General features: G+C 39.2%; 1 protein-coding gene across 1 annotated transcript in view; it reads left to right on the forward strand.

The window, feature by feature from the left end:
* CPE (carboxypeptidase E) overlaps nucleotides 1-21,970 on the forward strand; it is a 153,144-nt gene that overhangs the window by 105,057 nt on the left and 26,117 nt on the right. Inside the window, exons 4-6 of the mRNA XM_055405405.2 lie at nucleotides 3,215-3,332; nucleotides 4,925-5,107; nucleotides 18,073-18,212. Coding sequence (XP_055261380.1) covers nucleotides 3,215-3,332; nucleotides 4,925-5,107; nucleotides 18,073-18,212 — 441 coding nt within the window. The remainder of the gene's footprint in view (nucleotides 1-3,214; nucleotides 3,333-4,924; nucleotides 5,108-18,072; nucleotides 18,213-21,970) is intronic.

A 21,970-nucleotide genomic window follows, 5' to 3' on the forward strand; every position in this document is an offset into this window, starting at 1 on the left:
CTAGCGGATGTTGGTAATTTGATCTCTGGTTCCTGCCTTTTCTAAAACTGGCTTGAACATCTGAAAGTTCATGGTTCATGTGCTGTTGAAACCTGGCTTGGTGAATTTTGAGCATTACTTTACTAGCGTGTGAGATGAGTTCAATTGTGCGGTAGTTTGAGCATTCCTTGCCATTACCTTTCTTTGGGATTGGACTGAAAACTGACCTTTTCCAGTCCTGTGGCCACTTCTGAGTTTTCCAAATTTGCTGGCATATTGGGTGCAGCACTTTCAAAGCATCATCTTTTAGGATTTGAAATAGCTCAAATGTAGGTATGTAGGTACTGTGTTTATATATATCTATAGATATAGATAGGTATAGATACAGATACATACTATAGATATAATTAATGCATAACTATTTAATTTGAAGCATACAATATATTGATTTGATATTTGTATATATTGTGAGATAATTGAATAATAAGTCTAGTTAATATTTATCACCATACATAGTTACACTTCTTTTTTCTTGTTTGTGATGAGAACTTTTAAGATATTTTCTCTTAGCAACTTTCAAGTATACAATACAGTATTATTAACTACAGTCTCCATGCTATGCATTACCTGCCCAGGATTTATTTTATAATCCAAAGTTTGTAATTTGCCTCTGGCAACCATCAGTCTCTTCTCTGTGTCATTAGAAAGTGAAAGTTGCTTAGTCGGGTCTCACTGTTTGTGACCCCATGGGACTATACACTCCATGGAATTCTCCAGGCCAGAATACTGGAGTGGGTAGACTTTCCCTTCCCCAGGGGATTGTCCCAACCCAGGGATTGAATCCAGATCTTCTACATTGCAGGCAGATTCTTTACCAGCTGAGCCACAAAGGAAGCCCAAGAATACTGCAGAGGGTAGCCTATCCCTTCTCCAGAAGATCTTCCCTACCCAGGAATCGAATCAGGGTCTCCTGCATTGCAGGCAGATTCTTTGCCAACTGAGCTATGAGGGAAGATGCTGTATCACTAGAGTGGTTTTAAAATCTGTAGAGTTGTAGGAATGAAGGATTAAAAAGGCAGATTCTTTATGTACAATAGGCAAGATACGGAAGCAACAGATGACTAGATAACGAAGCACACACACATACATACACAATGGAAAACTACTCAGCCATAAAAAAGAGTAAAATATTTCCATTTGCAACAACATGGATGGATATGGATGGTATTAAGTGGACTAAGTCAGACAGAGATAGATAAATACTGTATGGTATCACCTCTATGTGAAATCTAAAATATAAAACAGACTAGTGAATATAACGAAAAAGAAGCAGACTCACACATATAGAGAACTAGTGGTTACCAGTAGGGAGGGGGAAGGGGAAGAGCTAGATAGGGGTAGGGGATTAAGAGGTTCAAACTACCATAAATAAAATAAATAAGCTGCAAGGATATATTGTACAGCACAGGGAATATAGCCAGTATTTTATAATAACTATAAAAGGAATATAACTTTTAAAAATTGAACATCACTGTGCTGTATACCTGAAACTCATATAATATTGTACATCAACTATATGTCAATTAAAAATTCAGATTCCTGTGAATGCTGAATCAGGTTGTCTGGGGTGTATATGCTATGAGGTTGAGTGATGGAAAGGAATATACATTTTCACCAAGTCCTCCAGATGCTCTCTTTGCTCTTCTGAACCTCTCTGAGAACAGGGTCTCTTCTGTTCCCTGGAGTTCTTCCTGCTGAATCATTTCTCATCTGCTCTTGAGGTTCTTCAATCTGGTTATGTCCACCATTATCTGGGCTCAGTATATGGGCCTTGGCTTGGATTGCATCCAAACAATGATTACATCAAATAATTATATTAAATACTTGTCTTTAGTGGCTAGAGTTTTGAAGAATATAGAATAAAAATGGATTTGATATATTTTAAGAGCCAAGCTATATAATTATAGAGCATAACATTTGAACTATACTTATAGTCTCTCAATGAAAGTTTAAAAAATAGGTTATATTTGGCTCTAGATTCTGTTAAGGACTGGCTTAACCAGCCCCATTTAGGGATGCTCCAAAGCCACCTCTATGGATTAGTTAAATATGTGATTACAGTACTGAGGATATTTCAGCATTTAGTCAGCCTAAAAGACTCTATTAATAGTCAAAGAGAAATTACATTTAATTGATCAAATTGTGGTGTTTGTTTTTGAACATTTAGTAACATGAACAGTGTATTCAATATATGTAAGAAATAGTCTCTGTATAGGAACTAACAGTAGGCAAAAATCCAATAGTCACATACTATTTTGTGTACTCAGGACTGTATTATTTTTTTTTCTCTTTTAAAAAAGCAGGTTTATTAACATATTATTTACATAACATAGAACTCACACATGTGAAGTATACAATCCAGTGGTTTTTAGATATTCTGTCCCTAAGAACAATGTGAACCTCATCTCCAGTGGGGCAGGGAGGAATTCAAATCAAAAAGGTGCTTGGGAGTTTGAGAATCTTCCTAGCTGCTATTAAAAACACATCACATAAAAGTGTCAAGCTTTTGGCTCAGATTAATTCTTTGGTATAGATTTCTTTCCTCCTTTGTTTTGCTTCCAAGGTAAGAGGGGCTGTGAATCTTTCAAAAGACCACATGAATTTCTAAAACTTTTCTGTTGTTTTGAAATTTGAGATGATCATCCCATTATTTTACCATCCCATCATTTGGTGGTAAAATCTGAAAGTGACCAATTTAATTTTTTTATAGGAAAAATGTTGAAGTGGTTGAAGGGAGTTGGAGAAATAGTAAGCAAACTTGGAAAGAAAATCTACCACCTTTCTTGAGTTGAACCACCATAAAGAAGAACCTTGTTTGGCTCAGCTTTTTTCTTTTCTCCTTGTCTTATCATTAGTTATTATTAACAAGTCCAGATGGAGATGTACCCAAATTTGTAAATGATTTGTATGCTGTTTTTCAAGTTACAAAGAAAGAAAACTGGCAGCTCTTAAATAGAACTTTTAAGGAAATAGAAATATTTTTTATTATAAGTCTGAGAAAAATAGAGATGAGGAATGCTCCTCTTTTCTTTTTTCTATGAAAACAATCACAGAGTGCTTGGAATATGACCAGATTTCAGTTGTTATTGTTCTTACCTTTTATATGTCTTTTCTGTCCAGTGACCCCACCGACTGCTGCATTTAGAATCCTTCTAACCTCTGATCTTTAATACAGCTTGCTCCTGAGACGAAGGCTGTCATTCATTGGATTATGGATATTCCTTTTGTGCTCTCAGCCAATCTTCATGGAGGAGACCTTGTGGCCAATTATCCATATGATGAGACACGGAGTGGTAGGTGTTCTTCGTTTCTCTAATTGATTCAAGGTTTGCAATTACTTTACAAGGGTTTATTGAATGATTTCTGTAATATTCTTTTAAGGAACTGATTTTTCAGTGATTTTGCCTATAGAAATACATCTGTTGAACTGGAATATCCCCTGTTTCATGTGGCATTGGCATATACCTGGCAAAAAAAGACAGTAATTAAAAAATAAATAAATAAATGAAGAGAAACATAATCACTTAGGTAAGAGAAAGGGAAAAAACAGAAGTTGTGAACTTGGGTAACTCTTGGATTCTGGTAAATGGAGGAATGATGGATCTATGTAGCTTTATGTACAAGATAGCTTAAAACTGAAGGCAAATTTTCAGAACTCCATCAGGGGCCCATGAATATCTCTGCATGTGTCTTATTATGCATTCACACTTCTACATTTGGAAATGTTTCTTGGTGGTGTCAGGGAGAAGAAGTGATGCTTTGATTTTCTTTAACTATTTTTAGCTAATTTTCAGGCACAGCAAACTTTAGCCAGATAGATATTCTCAGCTTAATTTTTGTTGTTCCAAAAAATTACCTGCTTTGAATCAATTTTCAGGAGACTTTGAGTGTTAGGTCTTTGTAATACAGGATATTGTTGTTGTTCAGCCTCTCTAAGTCATGTCTGATTTTTTGTGACCCTGTGGACTGCAGCATGCCAGGCTTCCCTGTCCTTCACTGTCTCCTGGAGTTTGCTCAAATTCGTATCCATTGAGTTGGTGATGCCATCCAACCATCTCATCCTCTGTTGTCCCCTACTTCTTCTGCCCTCAGTCTTTATCAGCATCAGAGTCTTTTCTAGTGAGTCAGCTCTTCGCATCAGGTGGCCAAAGTATTGGAGCTTCAGCTTCAGCATCAGTCCTTCCAATGATTGTTTAGTGTTAATTTCCTTTAGGATTGACTGGGTTGACCTTCTTGCTGTCCAAGGAACTCTCCAGAGTCTTCTCCAGCACCATAATTTGAAAGCACCAACACAGGATAGTTGTATTTATTGGAAACTTTGAGTTTTGAAGATTCTTTGGTGAAACATCCTTGAAATTTAGAGACTTTATGGTTTGTCAATAGCTGGGAAATTTAAAGGACTGGCATATTTGATAATACAGAATAAGAATACTGTGTACAAAAATAGATATTATTTATTTCAGTAGTAAGATATTTTTAAAAACTGTAAATTCAGATACTGAAAAATATGTGTGACAGTGGTTCACAGTGCCTATTGGATTTGTACAGGTGCAATTTATAAATTAAAAATTTTAACAATGGAAATCTTACTGTCTTCCCAAGTCCAATTTACTATGTGCTTGTCATCTTTTCTTGTGAAGCTTTCAATTCATTAGAAGAATATACATTCTGCTCAATTTCTACTTTGCGGTATCAGGAGTGGACCTTATAAAACCTGAAAGAAAACTAAGTGTAATTGTTAAGTACTTAAGCCTTCACTCCTTTCCCATAGTGATGTAGCTAAAAATGCATCAGCAGGAGATCAGCACTAAATGAATCTTCAGAAAACATGCAGTACTAGTTGGTTTGTATCAGTTTCTTTAGTGTTTGTGGCTTTATTTTCCAGGTAGTGCTCACGAATACAGCTCCTGCCCAGATGACGACATCTTCCAAAGCTTAGCTCGGGCATACTCATCCTTCAACCCCCCGATGTCGGACCCAGATCGGCCCCCATGTCGCAAGAATGATGATGATAGCAGCTTTGTAGAAGGAACGACCAATGGCGCTGCATGGTACAGTGTGCCTGGAGGTGAGTTTCCCTTTCACTGTTCATGTGAGTAGTGGCTTTTAAAAAATAATTGCCATTTATATTTAGCTTTAGAACTGTGGTGTGGGAGAAGACTCTTGAGAGTCTCTTGGATTGCAAGGAGATCCAACCAGTCAACCCTAAAGGAAATCAGCCTTGAATACTTATTAGAAAGACTGATGCTGAAGCTGAAACTCTAATACTTTGGCCACGTGATGAGAAGAACCGATTCAGTGGAAAAGACCCTGATGCTGAGAATGATTGAAGGCGGGAGGAGAAGGGGACGACAGAGAATGAGATGGTTGAATGGCATCACCGACTCAATGGACATGAGTTTGAGATGTAGAAGAGATGTAGGAGAGGAACTGAAGATACCCACTGGAAAAATACAAATTGAACACTGTTAATTACCCTAGTTTTCAAATTCTGGCCTTAGGGAACAAGATATCATCATGATTATATGTTAGTCATGCTTTGACATATGTAAATGTATATTTTAGAGGACTGGCTTTGGCCTTTAGCATATCTTGGTTCACATACCTTTTGTTTTTATTTAATAAGTTCCACTTCATATGGGATGTTTATGTATTTATTTTTTGTTTTCTTTTTCTTTTATTATTATTTTTTTAATTTATTTTTTTTATTTTATTGGAGGCAAATTACCTTACATTAATATATTGGTTGGTTTTGCCATACATTGACACGAATCCGCCCCGAGTGTACCTGTGTTCCCTTTCTTGAACCCCCCTCCCACCTCCCTCTTCCCCATATCCTCCCTCCAGGTCATTCCCGTGCACCAGCCCCAAGCATCCTGTATCATGCGTCGAACCTGGACTGGTGATTCATTTTACAGATGATAATATATATGCTACAATGCCATTCTCCCAAATCATCCCACCTTCACCCTCTCCCACAGAGTCCCAAAGACTGTTCTATATACCTGTGTCTCTTTTGCAGTCTCATATACAGGGTTAAGGTTACCATCTTTCTAAATTCCATATATATGCATTAGTATACTGTATTGATATTTTTCTTTCTGGCTTACTTCACTCTGTATAATAGGCTCCAATTTCATCCACCTCATTAGAACTGAGTCAAATGCATTCTTTTTGATGGTTGAAAAATACTCCATTGTGTATATGTACCACAGCTTTCTTATCCATTCATCTGCAGATGGATATCTAGGTTGCTTCCATGTCCTGGCTATTATAAACAGTGCTGCAATGAACATTGGAGTACATGTGTCTCTTTCAATTCTGATTTCCTCGGTGTGTATGCCCAGGAGTGCGATTGCTGGATCATATGGCAGTTCTATTTCCAGTTTTTTGAGGATTCTCCACACTGTTCTCCATAGTGGCTGTACTAATTTGCATTCCCACCTGCAGTAAGTACTATTATCAGTTCAGGAAGCTCTATACATTTTATTGAGTCTGGAAATTGAAAAACCCACCTTAGCACAGCTGGAGGAAGCATTTCTAGACATCAAGGCAGCTCTTATGGGTCTCTGTTCTAGTATGAAGTGTCAAGAGCTCTCATTTTTCTGGCTACCTGGATCACTCACAGTTGTGTAGTATCACCCCTACCAAGGATAAAGAGTGAAATGTAAAGGTATCGTTTTTTTCCTCTGCCTAAGAACAATTTTCTCTGGCCCACCTGAAAGGAAAAGTGAAAAGAGAATTAGGACGGTAGCAGCAGTGGCTAATTATAGGACTTGGTTTGTTTAGTACGCTTTTTTTTTCCTTTTGGTTGAATTATGCCCTGATAAAGATATTCTTTCAGATATTTTTCTTTCTTATATATGTTTATCTTGTTTTATTTAAAATTGAGGTGGTTGATGTACAATATTATGTAAGTTACAGGTGTACAACATAGTGATTCAGGATTTTTAAAGGTTGTACTCAATTTCTTTGTGTTCCATTGCTCAGTCATGTCTGAGTATGTGTGACACCATGGGCTGTAGCCCGCCAGGCTCCTCTGTCCATATGATTTTTTCAGGCAGGGATATTGGTGTGGGTCGCCATTTAGAACATTGGCTATCGTCCCTATGCTATATGCAGTACTGTGCCACGTATTTATTGTGTGTAATAATTCGTGCCTCTGGATCTGCTACCCCTCTCTCCCAACTGGTGACCACTGGTTGGTTCTCTGTATCTGTGACTCTGTTTGTTTTTTTCTTGTTGTTGTTGTTACAGTCACTGCTTTATTCTTTAGATCCCATGTATAAGGGATATATGGTATTTATCTTTCTCTGTATGACTTACTGCACTAGGCATAATACCCTCCATGTCCATCCATGTTGTTGCAAATGGCAACATTTCCGTCTTTTTTGTGGCTGAGCAGTGTTCCATTGTGTGCATATACCACATCTTCATCCACTCATCTGTTGATGGACACTTAGGTTGCTTCCATATCCTGTCAAGTGTAAATAATGCTGCTTGAATGTTGCGGTGTATGTATACTTTTGAATTAGTGTTTTTATCTCTTTTTGGATGTATGTCGGGCTATATGGTATTTCTATTCTTAGTTTGTTCAGAAAGCTTCATACTGGTTTCTGTAGTATCTGTACCAATTTGCATTTCCTACAACAGTGTTGGATGGTTCGTCTCTGCATTCTTGCCAACTGATGCGATTTGTGTTCTTTTTGAAGATAGCCATTCTGACAGGTGTGAGGTGATATCTCATTGTGGTTTTCATTTGCATTTCTCTGATGACTAACAATGTTTAACATCTTTTCATGTGCCTCTAGGCCACCTGTGTGTATTCTTTGGAAAAAATTTCTATTTAGGTCTTTTGCCCATTATTTAATCAAGTTTTTTTAAAATTTATCTTGAGTTGTATGAATCCTTTACATATTTTCAATATTAGCTCCTTATCCAATATATGATTTGGAAATACTTTCTCTCATTCCTTAAATTGCCTTTTCATTTTGTTGACTGTATCTTTTGCTGTGCAGAAGCTTTCAGTTTGATGCAGTCCCACTTATTAATTTTGGCTTTTGTTACTTGTATTAAGTTGGTGCAAACAAAATTGTTTCAGACTGTAAATTTTAAATTATTATAATTAGACTCAAATACATGTTTATTAATCAAAATATGCACCAATACAATCAACACGTTTTTGCCAACAAGAAATAAGTTTGTTTATTCCTATAACATAAAAATCCATGCTATGGGATTCAGTGAACTCTAAGAAAGCTTTTTCTGCCTCTTGCTGGTTGTGGAAGAATTTTCTTTGTAAAACGTTATTGAGATTGATAGCTTACAGTGTTCGGTGCCAAGTTTGTGGTCTCCGAAGGAGAAGATTTAACTCTGGGACCAACACAGTCTCAGTCACTCAGAGCTTTGTGCAGAAAAATTTTATATAAAATGATAGGACAGAGAGAGCTGCTGACATAGAAGCTTCTGACATCAGAAGGGGTAGAAAGAGTACCCAACTCACTAGTTGAAGCAGAACACTATATACTTTTCAACTGGCTGCTGAGAATAGATAAAAGGAAAACCTCAAGGTTGTAAAAGGTCTACCAGACCCTCTCCCAAGGCATGCATCCTGAGATAACTTCAGTACAAGATTCAGTTCAGTTCAGTTCAGTCGCTCAGTCGTGTCCGACTCTCCGCGACCCCATGAATCATAGCACGCCAGGCCTCCCTGTCCATCACCAACTCCCGGAGTTCACTCAAACTCATGTCCACAGAATCAGTGATGCCATCCAGCCATCTCATTCTCCGTCGTCCCCTTCTCCTCCCGCCCCCAACCTTTCCCAGCATCAGAGTCTTTTCCAGTGAGTCAACTCGTCTCATGAGGTGGCCAAAGTACTGGAGTTTCAGCTTTAGCATCAGTCCCTCCAATGAACATCCAGGATTGATCTCCTTTAGAATGGACTGGTTGGATCTCCTTGCAGTATAAGGGACTCTCAAGAGTCTTCTCCAACACCACAGTTCAAAAGCATCGATTCTTCGGCGATCAGCTTTCTTCACAGTCCAACTCTCACATCCATACATGACCACGGGAAAAACCATAGCCTTGACTAGACGGACCTTGGTCGGCAAAGTAATGTCTCTGCTTTTTAATATACTATCAAGGTTGGTCATAACTTTCCTTCCAAGGAGCAAGCGTCTTTTAATTTCATGGCTGCAATCAGCATCTGCAGTGATTTTGGAGCCCAAAAAAACAAAGTCTGACACTGTTTCCACTGTTTTTCCATCTATTTCCCATGAAGTGATGGGACCAGATGCCATGATCTTTGTTTTCTGAATGTTGAGCTTCAAGCCAACCTTTTCACTCTCCTCTTTCACTTTCATCAAGAGGCTTTTGAGTTCCTCTTCACTTTCTGCCATAAGGGTAGTGTCATCTGCATATCTGAGGTTATTGATATTTCTCCCAGCAATCTTGATTCCAGCTTGTGCTTCTTCCAGCCCAGCGTTCCTCATGATGTACTCTGCATATAAGTTAAATAAGCAAGGTGACAATATACAACCTTGACGTACACCTTTTCCTATTTGGAACCAGTCTGTTGTTCCATGACTGGTTCTAACTGTTGCTTCCTGACCTGCATACAGGTTTCTCAAGAGGCAGGTCAGGTGGTCTGGGATTCCCATCTCTTTCAGAATGTTCCACAGTTTATTGTGATCCACACAGTCAAAGGCTTTGGCATAGTCAATGAAGCAGAAATAGATATTTTTCTGAAACTCTCTTGCTTTCTCCATGATCCAGCGGATGTTGGCAATTTGATCTCTGGTGCCTCTGCCTTTTCTAAAACCTGCTTGAACATCTGGGAGTTCACGGTTTACATACTGCTGAAGCCTGGCTTGGAGAATTTTGAGCATGACTTTACTAGCGTGTGAGATGAGTGCAATTGTGCGGTAGTTTGAGCATTCTTTGGCATTCCCTTTCTTTGGGATTGGAATGAAGACTGACCTCTTCCAGTCCTGTGGCCACTGCTGAGTTTTCCAAATCTGCTGGCATATTGAGTGCAGCACTTTCACAGCATCATCTTTCAAGACTTGAAATAGCTCCACTGGAATTCCATCACCTCCACTAGCTTTGTTCCTAGTGATGCTTTCTAAGGCCCACTTGACTTCACATTCCAAGATGTCTGGCTCTAGGTCAGTGATCACGTTATTGTGACTATCTTGGTCGTGAAGATCTTTTCTGTACAGTTCTTCTGTGTATTCCTGCCACCTCTTCTTAATATCTTCTGCTTCTGTTAGGTCCATACCATTTCTGTCCTTTATCGAGCCCATCTTTGCATGAAAAGTTCCCTTGGAATCTCTAATTTTCTTGAAGAGGTCTCTTGTTTTTCCTATTCTGTTGTTTTCCTCTATTTCTTTGCATTGATCACTGAGGAAGGCTTTCTTATCTCTCCTTGCTATTCTTTGGAACTCTGCATTCAGATGCTTATATCTTTCCTTTTCTCCTTTGCTTTTCGCCTCTCTTCTTTTCACAGCTATTTGTAAGGCCTCCTCAGACAGCCATTTCGCTCTTTTGCATTTCTTTTCCATGGGGATGGTCTTGGTCCCTGTCTCCTGTACAATGTCACGAACCTCCGTCCAGAGTTCATCAGGCACTCTATCAATCAGATCTAGTCCCTTAAATCTATTTCTCACTTCCATTGCATAATCATAAGGGATTTGATTGAGGTCATATCTGAATGGTCTAGTGGTTTTCCCTACTTTCTTCAATTTAAGTCTGAACTTCGCAATAAGGAGTTCATGATCTGAGCCACAGTCAGCTCCTGGTCTTGTTTTCGCTAACTGTATACAGCTTCTCCATCTTTGGTTGCAAAGAATATAATCAATCTGATTTCGGTGTTGACCATCTGGTGATGTCCATGTGTAGAGTCTTCTCTTGTGTTGTTGGAAGAGGGTGTTTGCTATGACCAGTGCATTCTCTTGACAAAACTCTATTAGCCTTTGCCCTGCTTCATTCCGTGCTCCAAGGCCAAATTTGCCAGTTACTCCAGGTGTTTCTTGACTTCCTACTTTTGCATTCCAGTCCCCTAGAATGAAAAGGACATCTTTTTTGGGTGTTAGTTCTAAAAGGTCTTGTAGGTCTTCATAGAACCGATTAACTTCGGCTTCTTCAGCATTACTGGTTGGGGCATAGGCCTGGATTACTGTAATATTGAATGGTTTGCCTTGGAAACGAACAGAAATCATCCTGTCATTTTTAAGATTGCATCCAAGTACTGCATTTCGGACTCTTTTGTTGACCATGATGGCTACTCCATTTCTTCTAAGGGATTCCTGCCCACAGTAGTAGATATAATGGTCATCCGAGTTAAATTCACCCATTCCAGTCCATTTTAATTCACTGATTCCTAGAATGTCGACGTTCACTCTTGCCATCTCCTGTTTGACCACTTCCAATTTGCCTTGATTCATGGACCTAACATTCCAGGTTCCTATGCAATATTGCTCTTTACAGCACCGGACCTTGTTTCTATCATTGGTCACATCCACAACTGGGTATTGGTTTTGCTTTTGCTCCATCCCTTTATTCCTTCTATAGTTATTTCTCCACTGAGCTCCAGTAGCATACTGGGCACCTACTGACCTGGGGAATTCCTCATTCAGTATCCTATCATTTTGCCTTTTGTTACTGTTCATGGGGTTCTCAAGGCAAGTATACTGAAGTGGTTTGCCATTCCCTTCTCCAGGGGACCACATTCGGCTGTGGTCCATGTGATTAGATCAGCTAGTTTCCTGTGATTATGATTTCAGTTTGTCTGCCCTCTGGTGCCCCCTAGCAATACCTACCGTCTTATTTGGGTTTCTCTTACCTTGGTCGTGGAAAATCTCTTCACAGCCGCTCCAGCAAAGTGCAGCCGCTGTACCTTACCTTGGACGAGGAGTATCTCCTCAAGGCCGCCCCTCCTGACCTTGAACGCGGAGTAGCTCCTCTCGGCCCTCCTGCGCCCGCGCAGCCACCGCCTGTTGGACGTGGGGTAGCTCCTTTCGGCCGCCGGCCCTGGCCTCAGGCGTGGGGTAGCTCCTCACGGCCGCACCTCTTTGTGTGGCTCGTTGCGCCCGGGCCGGCGTCTCTCGCGTCGCGTCTGCGCCGCCGGGGCCGGCGTCTCTCGCGTCGCGTCTGCGCCGCCGGGGCCGGCGTCTCTCGCGTCGCGTCTGCGCCGCCGGGGCCGGCGTCTCTCGCGTCGCGTCTGCGCCGCCGGGGCCGGCGTCTCTCGCGTCGCGTCTGCGCCGCCGGGGCCGGCGTCTCTCGCGTCGCGTCTGCGCCGCCGGGGCCGGCGTCTCTCGCGTCGCGTCTGCGCCGCCGGGGCCGGCGTCTCTCAAGATTAGCCAGAAGGAATAAGTTCTTGGCAACATATTTCTGGATAAGATATATTGTTGCTGAGAAAATTTCCCAGACAACATTCTTTACAATTATAATCATTAACATAGAGCCTAAGAAAAGCATAATGGGGTCTAAGAAAAACATTTTCCCTGAGTAAAATGTATGGCTGCTGTATATTCATTAGCTCCAGATCTAAAGAAAAGCCAGTTCACTTGGGCAAGATACACTGTTGCACAAGGCTTAAGGAAAGCATGAGTGAGAATGTTCACCTTCTCCTTAAAGGGCCCTGGATTGCCTATCAACCTGCCTAAGTTAACTCTCTCAAGATGCTTGAAGAAGTGGTAGATGGTTGGCAAGAAGTCAGATGAATATGGTGGATGAGGCCAAACTTCATAGCCCCATTCATTCAACTTTTGAAGCATCTGTTGTGTGATGTGTGGTTGGGCCTTGTCATACAGAAGAATTGGGCCCTTTCCGTTGACCAATGCCAGCTGCAGGCATTGCAGTTTTCTGTGCATCTCATTGATTTGCTGAGCATACTTCTCAGATGTAATGGTTTTGCCAGGATTCAGAAAGCTGTGGTGGATCAGATGGCAGCAGACCACTAAACAGTGACCATGATCTTTTTCTGATGCAAGTTTGACTTTAGGAAGTGCTTTGGAGCTTCTTCTTGGTCCAACCACTGAGCTGGTTATTGCCAGTTATTGTCATGTAAAATCCACTTTTTGTTGCATATCACAGTCTGATTGAGAAATGGTTCATTGTTGTTATGTAGAATAAGAGAAGATGATGCTTATAAAATGATTTTTTCAAATTTTCAATCAGCTCACTTATTGAACTTTTCCACCTTTTCAGTTTGCTTCAAATGCCTCATGACTGTAGAATGATTGATGTTGAGTCTTCATCAACTTCTCGTGTAGTTGTGAGAGGGTCAGTGTTGATGATCTTCTCAGTTGGTCATTGTCAACTTCTAAAGGCCAGCTGCTGTGCTTCTCATCTTCAAGGCTCTTGTCTCCATTGCCAAACTTCTTGAACCACTGCTGCACTGTTTGTTCATTAGCAGTTCCTGTGCCAAATGCATTGTTGTTGCAAGGTGCCTCCACTGCTTTATGACCCATTTTGAACTCGAATCAGATCACTCAAATTTGCTTTTTGTCTACATTTCTGTGGTCTAAAATAAATATAAAATAAACAGCAAGTAATAAGTCATTAGCAAAAAACATAAAGCTAGATATTGTGCATTAAAATGATGTATAACATAACCACATTTACTTAAGAATGTATTCAAGTATCACATGACAAAGTTCAAGAATGCAAAACCTCAAACACTTTTGCATTAATCTAATGCTTTTGGTGTCATACCCCCCAAATTTAGTTAAGACCAATGTTGGGAGCTTTTTCCTCTCTTTCCTTCTAGGAGATTTACAGTTCAAAGTCTTGAATTTAATCCTTTAATCCATTTTAAAATAATTTTTGTGTTTGTGTAAGATAAAAGTCCCATTTGATACTTTTACAGGTATGTATCCAGTTTTCCCAAAACTTTTTATTAAAGAGACTATCTTATTTCCATTGAGCATTCTTGGCTCTGTTGTCAAATATTAGTTGACTGTATATATCAGGATTTTATTTCTGGACTCACTCTTGATTTTGTTCAGTGATACATGTCTGTTTTCATACTGATACGAAACTGTTCTGATTATTATAGTTTGGTAGTATGGTTTGCAATGCAGGCGGCCTGGGTTCGATCACTGGGTTGGGAAGATCCCCTGAAGTAGGAAATGGCTACCCACTCCAGTATTCTTGCCTGGAGAATTCCATGGGCAGAGGAACCTGGTTGGCTACAGTCCATGGAGTTGCAGAGTTGGACATGACTGAGTGACTAACACTTTCACTTTTCACTTGAAATAAAGAAGTTCTTATTTTTTCTTTGTTCTTTTTTTCCCAAGATTATTTTGGCTACTCAGTGTATTTTGTGTTTCTATATGCAGCATAGGATTCTCCCCCCTAGCTTTGTGAAAACGTTATTGGGATTTTGATAGGGATTGTATTCAATCTATAGATAGCTTTGAGTGCTATGAATATTTTAACAGTATTAAATTTATGAACATGGGATATCTTTCCATTATCATTGTACCTTCTTTCATTTCTTTTATCACTGTCATGGTTTTCTTTGTTCAGCTCTTTCATCTCCTTGGTTAAATTTGTTCCTAAGTATTTTATTGTTTTTGTTGCTATTTTAAGTGAGATTGATTTCTTTGTATGTTTTTTGTTGGATAATTTTTTGTTAGCAAATAGAAATGTAACTGATCTTTGTATGTTGATTTGGTATCCTGCAACTTTAATGAATTATTTTATTAGTCTGAATAGTTTGTGTGTGTGTGTGTGTGTGCTTGGTAGTCTTTTTCTATATATAAAGTCATATCGTTCCAGACAGAGATAATTTTACTTCTTCCTTTCTAGCATGTGTGTCTTTTATTTATTATTCTTGCCTCATTTCTCTGGCTAGGACTTCTAACACTATATTAAATAGGAATGGTGAGAGTAGGCTTCCTTGTCTTGTTCTTGATCTTAAAGGAGAAGCTTTAAATCTTTCAACATTGAGTATAATATTAGTTGTGGAATTGTCATGTATGGACTTTATTATGTTAAGGTTTGTTCTTTTTCTACCCGGCCTGTTGAGAGTTTTTATCATGAAAACATGCTGAATTTTTTCAGGTGATTTTTCTTCATATTTTGAGATGATCATTTAATTTTTATCTTTCATTCTATGAATGCAGTATATTATATTTGTTGATTTGTCTTTGTTGAACCATCCTTGCATCCTAGGGATAAATTTCACTTGATCATGGTGTATGATGTTTTTTATGTGCTGTTGAATTCAGTTTGCTAATTTTTGTTGAGAATTTTTGCATCTTTATTCATCATGATAATTAGCCTATAATTTCTTTTTCTGTAGTATCCTTATCTGGCTTTGGAATTAGCCTTATGCTGGACTTGTGAAAAAGTTTGAGAGTGTTCCCTTCTCTTCAGTTTTTTGGAAGATTTTGATGAGGATTGGTGTTAATTCTTCTTCAAATGTTTGGTAGACTTCACCAGTGAAACCTTCTGATTCTGGGCTTTTCTTTTTGGAAAGTTTTTGATTACTGATTCAATTTCCCTACTAGGAATTGATTTGTTTTGATTTTTTGTTTCTTCCTGGTTCAGTCTCGGTAAGTTGTATGTTTCTGGGAATGTATCCATTTCTTCTAGGTTGTCCAGTTGTTAGCTTATAATTGTTCACAGTCTTTTATGATCCTTTGCATTTCTATGGTATTAGTTGAAATTTCTTCCCTTTCTTTTATTCTTGGTAAGTCTAACTAAAGCTTTGTCTATTTTATCTTTTCAAAAACCAGTCATGTGTACCCATGACTGATTCATGTTGATGTGTGGCAAAAAAATAACAATATTGTAAAGTAATTATTCTCCAATTAAAATATATAAATTAATTAAAAAATAAAACCATAAGAAAAAATAAAAAAAAAAAAACCCAATCCTTAGATTTATCTTTTCTGTTGTTTTCCCTGCCTCTATTTCATTTATTTCTGCTTTGATCCTTATTATTCCCATCCTTCTGCAACTTTGTGCTTGATTTGTTCATTTTCTAGTTTTTTGAAGTGTAAGATTAAAGACTTTATTTTACATATTTCTTTTTTCTTTTAAATGTAAGCATTTATCATAATGAACTTCTTTCTTAGGATTGCTTTTGCTACATCTCATGAGTTTTGGTAGGTTGTGTTACTGTTTTCATTTGTTCAAGATATTTTGTTTTCCCTTTGATTTGTTCAAGAGTGTGTTGTTTACTTTTCTACATGTTTGTGAATTTTCTAGTGTTTCTCTTGTTATGATTTCTAGTTCTGTACTATTGTGGTTGGAAAAGATAGTTGGCATGATTTCAGCCTACTCTAGTCTGCTGAGATCTGTTTTGTGACCTATGATATGATCTATCCTAGAGAATGTTCCATGTGTGCTTGAGAAGAATGTTTATTCTGCAGCTGTTGGATGGCTTGTTCTGTATGGCTGTTAGGTTTATATAATATATAGTTCAAGGTCAGTGTTTCCTTGCTGAGACTGTATGGATGATCTAGTTATTCATTATTGGAAGTAGGATACTGAAGTCCCCTACTGTTATCGTACTGTAATTATTCCTCTCTTCAGGCCTATTAGTATTTGCTTAATATATTTAGATACTCCAATACTGAGTGATTATGTATTTTTGATAGTTGTATCATCCTTTGATGAATTTACCCCTTTACCAAAATATAATGATATATGTTTCTAATTACAGTTTTTGGATTAAACTGTATTTTGCCTGAGAAAAGTACTGCTACCTCTTCTCTATTTTGGTTTTCATAAGCACTGAATATCTTTTGTCATCCCTTCACTTTGAGCTTATGTGTGTTCTTAAACCTGAAGTAAGTATCTTGTAGGTACCACCTAGCTGGGTCTTGTTTTTTAAATTTATTCAGCTTCTCTATGCCTTTGGAACCTATTATACACAGTGAAGTAAGCCATAAAGAAAAACACCAATACAGTATACTAACGCATGTATATGGAATTTAGAAAGATGATAACGATTAAAGAATTTAATCTGTTTACATTTAAAGTAATTATTGATAGGTAAGGCCTTGCCATATTGTTGTTTTCTGTTTTGAAGTTACCTTGTTCCTTTCTTCCTCTCTTGCTGTCTTTCTTTGTGAATTGATGATTTTCTACAACGGTATGCTTTGATTATTTTATCTTTACTGTTTTTGAATAGGTTTTTGCTTTATGGTTACCATGTGGCTTACATAAAACATCTTATAGTGTAATAGTCCATTTTAGGCTGTCAACAACTTAACTTTGATTGCAAGCAAAAACTTTACCCCACATTTTGTGTTTTGATGTCACAGTTTACATCTTTCCTTTTTGTGTATCTATGAACAGATTATTGTAGCTATACTTATTTTTAACATTTTAAAAACTTTATAGTAGAGTTAAGTGAGTAATACACTTTCATATTATAGTACTAGAATATTCTGAATCTGACTATATACTTACCTTTACCAGTGTGTTGTATGTTTTTGTGTTTTCATATTACTAATTAGGTCTCTGGCACTAAGCTATGCCACCTTAGGGAAGGAGGTGATACAGGTAAAGTGAAACTGTTCCTCTTCCTCCTTTCAACGTGTCCAGTCTTGAAATTTTTTCTCCAATAGTGTGCTTTAACTTTTCCATTAGATTCCTGAACTTCCACAAACACACTCTATTCATGGGTAATTGTTAAAATTTGTGTTTTTGGGGAGAGGGAAGACAGTAGAAATTCCTGCTTCACCATTTTGATGATGTCACTCTCCTATTGTCTTTGAAGTTGATTCCAGCACTGTGGAATGTGGTTGATACTTGCTTTAGGACTATACAACAGCAATGCATTACACTAAATAAATGCTTAAGAACCTGAGAGAATTTGTGCTTGTGAAGTGGTAACTATCCCCCAAGTATGTTATTCCTTCCCATATAGTAGGTGATTTCATTTGCAATTTCCCACAGTCTCCTCAAGATGCATGGATTGGTACAGTTTTTACCTGGCTGTCAACAGAACAGTCGGTGTGGGTTCTAGTCACCACATGCATTTTTTAACTTTTCATTTGGTGTTTTGGCAGGAATGCAAGATTTCAATTACCTCAGCAGCAACTGCTTTGAGATTACTGTGGAGCTTAGCTGTGAAAAGTTTCCACCTGAAGAGACTTTGAAGAACTACTGGGAGGATAACAAAAACTCCCTGATTAGCTACATTCAGCAGGTAAACCCAGTCTCCAGCATAAAATAGGAGCTTTAAGTTCACAATAGTAACCTGCTGTGCAATAGTCTCCTAAGAGGATCCCAGACTATATGAATCCGCCTGACCCAAGAATGCTGCATTTGGAAAATGCATCAGTCGTGATTCAGGTGGTCTTTCATTTGTAATTGGTGTTTTAGTTCATGAATATTCACTGAGAACTGATTAAACTGGAGTTATGGAAGGGTAGAGTGACACCCTATTTTCTTTCATATTGCATTAATCAAGGGCAATCCTAGGATCCTCCTCTACCCTGATCATGTTGCGTTTGTCAGACATTCCAGGCAGGACCAAAACTAGAATGAATGAAGTAAATGAGGCACCCAGGAGGCAAAATTTAATGAGCCATTCACTCCCAGGGTTATACAGGTGTAGGATCAGCACCTAGGAGTGAAAGTCTCCTTATGCCTCACTTGTCTCATCCCAGACTCAACTGGAGATGAGGTAATGACAATGATGGGTAAGTTACATTTACTGGGCATTAGCTCTTTCCCAGGCATTATTCTAAATGCCTTACATATTCAGTTCCGTTCAGTTCAGTCGCTCAGTCGTGTCCGACTCTCCGCGACCCCATGAATCACAGCATGCCAGGCCTCCCTGTCCATCACCAACTCCCGGAGATCACTCAAACTCATGTCCACAGAGTCGGTGATGCCATCCAGCCATCTCATTCTCGGTCGTCCCCTTCTCCTCCCGCCCCCAAACTTTCCCAGCATCAGAGTCTTTTCCAGTGAGTCAACTCGTCGCATGAGGTGGCCAGAGTATTGCAGTTTCAGCTTTAGCATCAGTCTTTCCAATGAACACCCAGGATTGATCTCCTTTAGAATGGACTGGTTGGATCTCTTTGCAGTCCAAGGGACTCTCAAGAGTCTTCTCCAACACCACAGTTCAAAAGCATCAATTCTTTGGCGATCAGCTTTCTTCACAGTCCAACTCTCACATCCATACATGACCACGGGAAAAACCATTGCCTTGACTAGATGGACCTTTGTTGGCAAAGTAATGTCTGCTTTTTAATATACTATCAAGGTTGGTCATAACTTTCCTTCCAAGGAGTAAGTGTCTTTTAATTTCCTGGCTGCAGTCAGCATCTGCAGTGATTTTGGAGCCCCCCAAAATAAAGTCTGACACTGCTTCCACTGTTTTTCCATCTATTTCCCATGAAGTGATGGCACCAGATGCCATGATCTTTGTTTTCTGAATGTTGAGCTTCAAGCCAACCTTTTCACTCTCTTTCACTTTCATCAAAAGGCTTTTGAGTTCCTCTTCACTTTCTGCCATAAGGGTAGTATCATCTGCATATCTGAGGTTATTGATATTTCTTCCAGCAATCTTGATTCCAGATTGTGCTTCTTCCAGTCCAGCATTCCTCATGATGTACTCTGCATATAAGTTAAATAAGCAAGGTGACAATACACAGCCTTGATGCACTCCTTTTCCTATTTGGAACCAGTCTGTTGTTCCATGTACAGTTCTGAATGTTGCTTCCTAACCTGCATACAGGTTTCTCAAGAGGCAGGTCAGGTGGTCTGGGATTCCCATCTCTTTCAGAATATTCCACAGTTTATTGTGATCCATGCAGTCAAAAGCTTTGGCATAGTCAATGAAGCAGAAATATGTGTTTTTCTGGAACTCGCTTGCTTTCTCCATGATCCAACGGATGTTGGCAATTTGATCTCTGGTGCCTCTGCCTTTTCTAAAAGCTGCTTGAACATCTGGGAGTTCACAGTTCACATATTGCTGAAACCTGGCTTGGAGAATTTTGAATGGGTGAATTTAACTCAGATGACCATTATATCTACTACTGTGGGCAGGAATCCCTTAGAAGAAATGGAGTAGCCATCATGGTCAACAAAGGAGTCCGAAATGCAGTACTTAGATGCAATCTTAAAAACGACAGAATGATTTCTGTTCGTTTCCAAGCAAACCATTCAATATTACAGTAATCCAGGCCTATGCCCCAACCAGTAACACTGAAGAAGCCGAAGTTGAACAGTTCTATGAAGACCTACAAGACCTTTTAGAATTAACACCCAAAAAAGATGTCCTTTTCATTATAGGGGACTGGAATGCAAAAGTAGGAAGTCAAGAAACACCTGAAGTAACAGGCAAATTTGGCCTTGGAGCACGGAATGAAGTAGGGCAAAGGCTAATAGAGTTTTGTCAAGAGAACGCCTTACATGTAGTAATTGATTAATTTAATTCTGACAACCCCGTGAGGAAAGTTTTATCATAATCAACATCATCTTCTTTTATTCCACCACCGTTATCATTCATGAATTAAAAATAAGAAATCAGAAGCACAAGGAAGTTAAACAACTTGCTTGCATTTATTCTGCCAGAATCCAGGCTGTCTTGTTCCAGAATCACCATGCTGTATTGCCTCTCATGACATAAATTTAGATCTTTAGCAGAGAGTAACAGTACAGAATTTTGGAGAATCTCACCACGTGTCAGAATGAAATACCTACCTGTTCAGACTCAATTCAGGCCAGTTGCCTGTTAGCCCCACCCCTCTGTGCTAGGTAGAGACTGAAGCCAGGGGCAGTACTGTTGTGAAAGACCTAAGGACTCTGTTCTTTGCTTGCAGTGCCTGACAATTTCACTTTCCATTTACATCCAAATTCACGGAGAGTGGTGTTAGTTTCATATACTGGCAGGTAGTATAGACTGATTTTTAAACTAGTTTGATATAAACAAATGCTATTATATAGATAAGTAGCTATTTGCACATCAGTTCAGTTCAGTTCAGTCGCTCAGTCGTGTCTGACTCTTTGCGACCCCATGAATCACAGCACGCCAGGCCTCCCTGTCTATCACCAACTCCCGGAGTTCACTCAAACTCATGTCCATCCAGTCGGTGATGCCATCCAGCCATCTCGTTCTCTGTCGTCCCCTTCTCCTCCTGCCCCCAATCTTTCCCAGCATCAGAGTCTTTTCCAGTGAGTCAACTCTTCGCATGAGGTGGCCAAAGTATTGGAGTTTCAGCTTTAGCATAAGTCCTTCCAATGAACACCCAGGACTGATCTCCTTTAGAATGGACTGGTTGGATCTCCTTGCAGTCCAAGGGACTCTCAAGAGTCTTTTCCAACACCACAGTTTAAAAGCATCAATTCTTCAGCGATCAGCTTTCTTCACAGTCCAACTCTCACATCCATACCTGACCACTGGAAAAATCATAGCCTTGATTGGACGGACCTTGGTTGGCAACGTGATGTCTCTGCTTTTTAATATGCTCTCTAGGTTGGTCATAACTTTCCTCCCAAGGAGTAAGCGTCTTTTAATTTCATGACTGCAATCAGCATCTGCCGTAATTTTGGAGCCCCCCAAAATAAAGTGTCACACTGTTTCCACTGTTTCCTCATCTATTTGCCATGAAGTGATGGGACAAGATGCCATGATCTTAGTTTTCTGAATGCTGAGCTTTAAGCCAACTTTTTTACTCTCCTCTTTCACTTTCATCAAGAGGCTTTTGAGTTCCTCTTCACTTTCTGCCATAAGGGTAGTATCATCTGCATATCTGAGGTTATTGATATTTCTCCTGGCAATCTTGATTACAGCTTGTGCTTCTTCCAGCCCAGCATTCCTCATGATGTACTCTGCATAGAAGTTAAATAAGCAAGGTGACAATATACAACCTTGACGTACTCCTTTTCCTATTTGGAACCAGTCTGTTGTTCCATGTCCAGTTCTGACTGTTGCTTCCTGACCTGCATACAGGT

Source organism: Moschus berezovskii, chromosome 19, assembly GCF_049115385.1.
Source record: "Moschus berezovskii isolate FMDL1 chromosome 19, NW_MosBer_1.0, whole genome shotgun sequence".
Classification (NCBI taxonomy): domain Eukaryota; kingdom Metazoa; phylum Chordata; class Mammalia; order Artiodactyla; family Moschidae; genus Moschus; species Moschus berezovskii.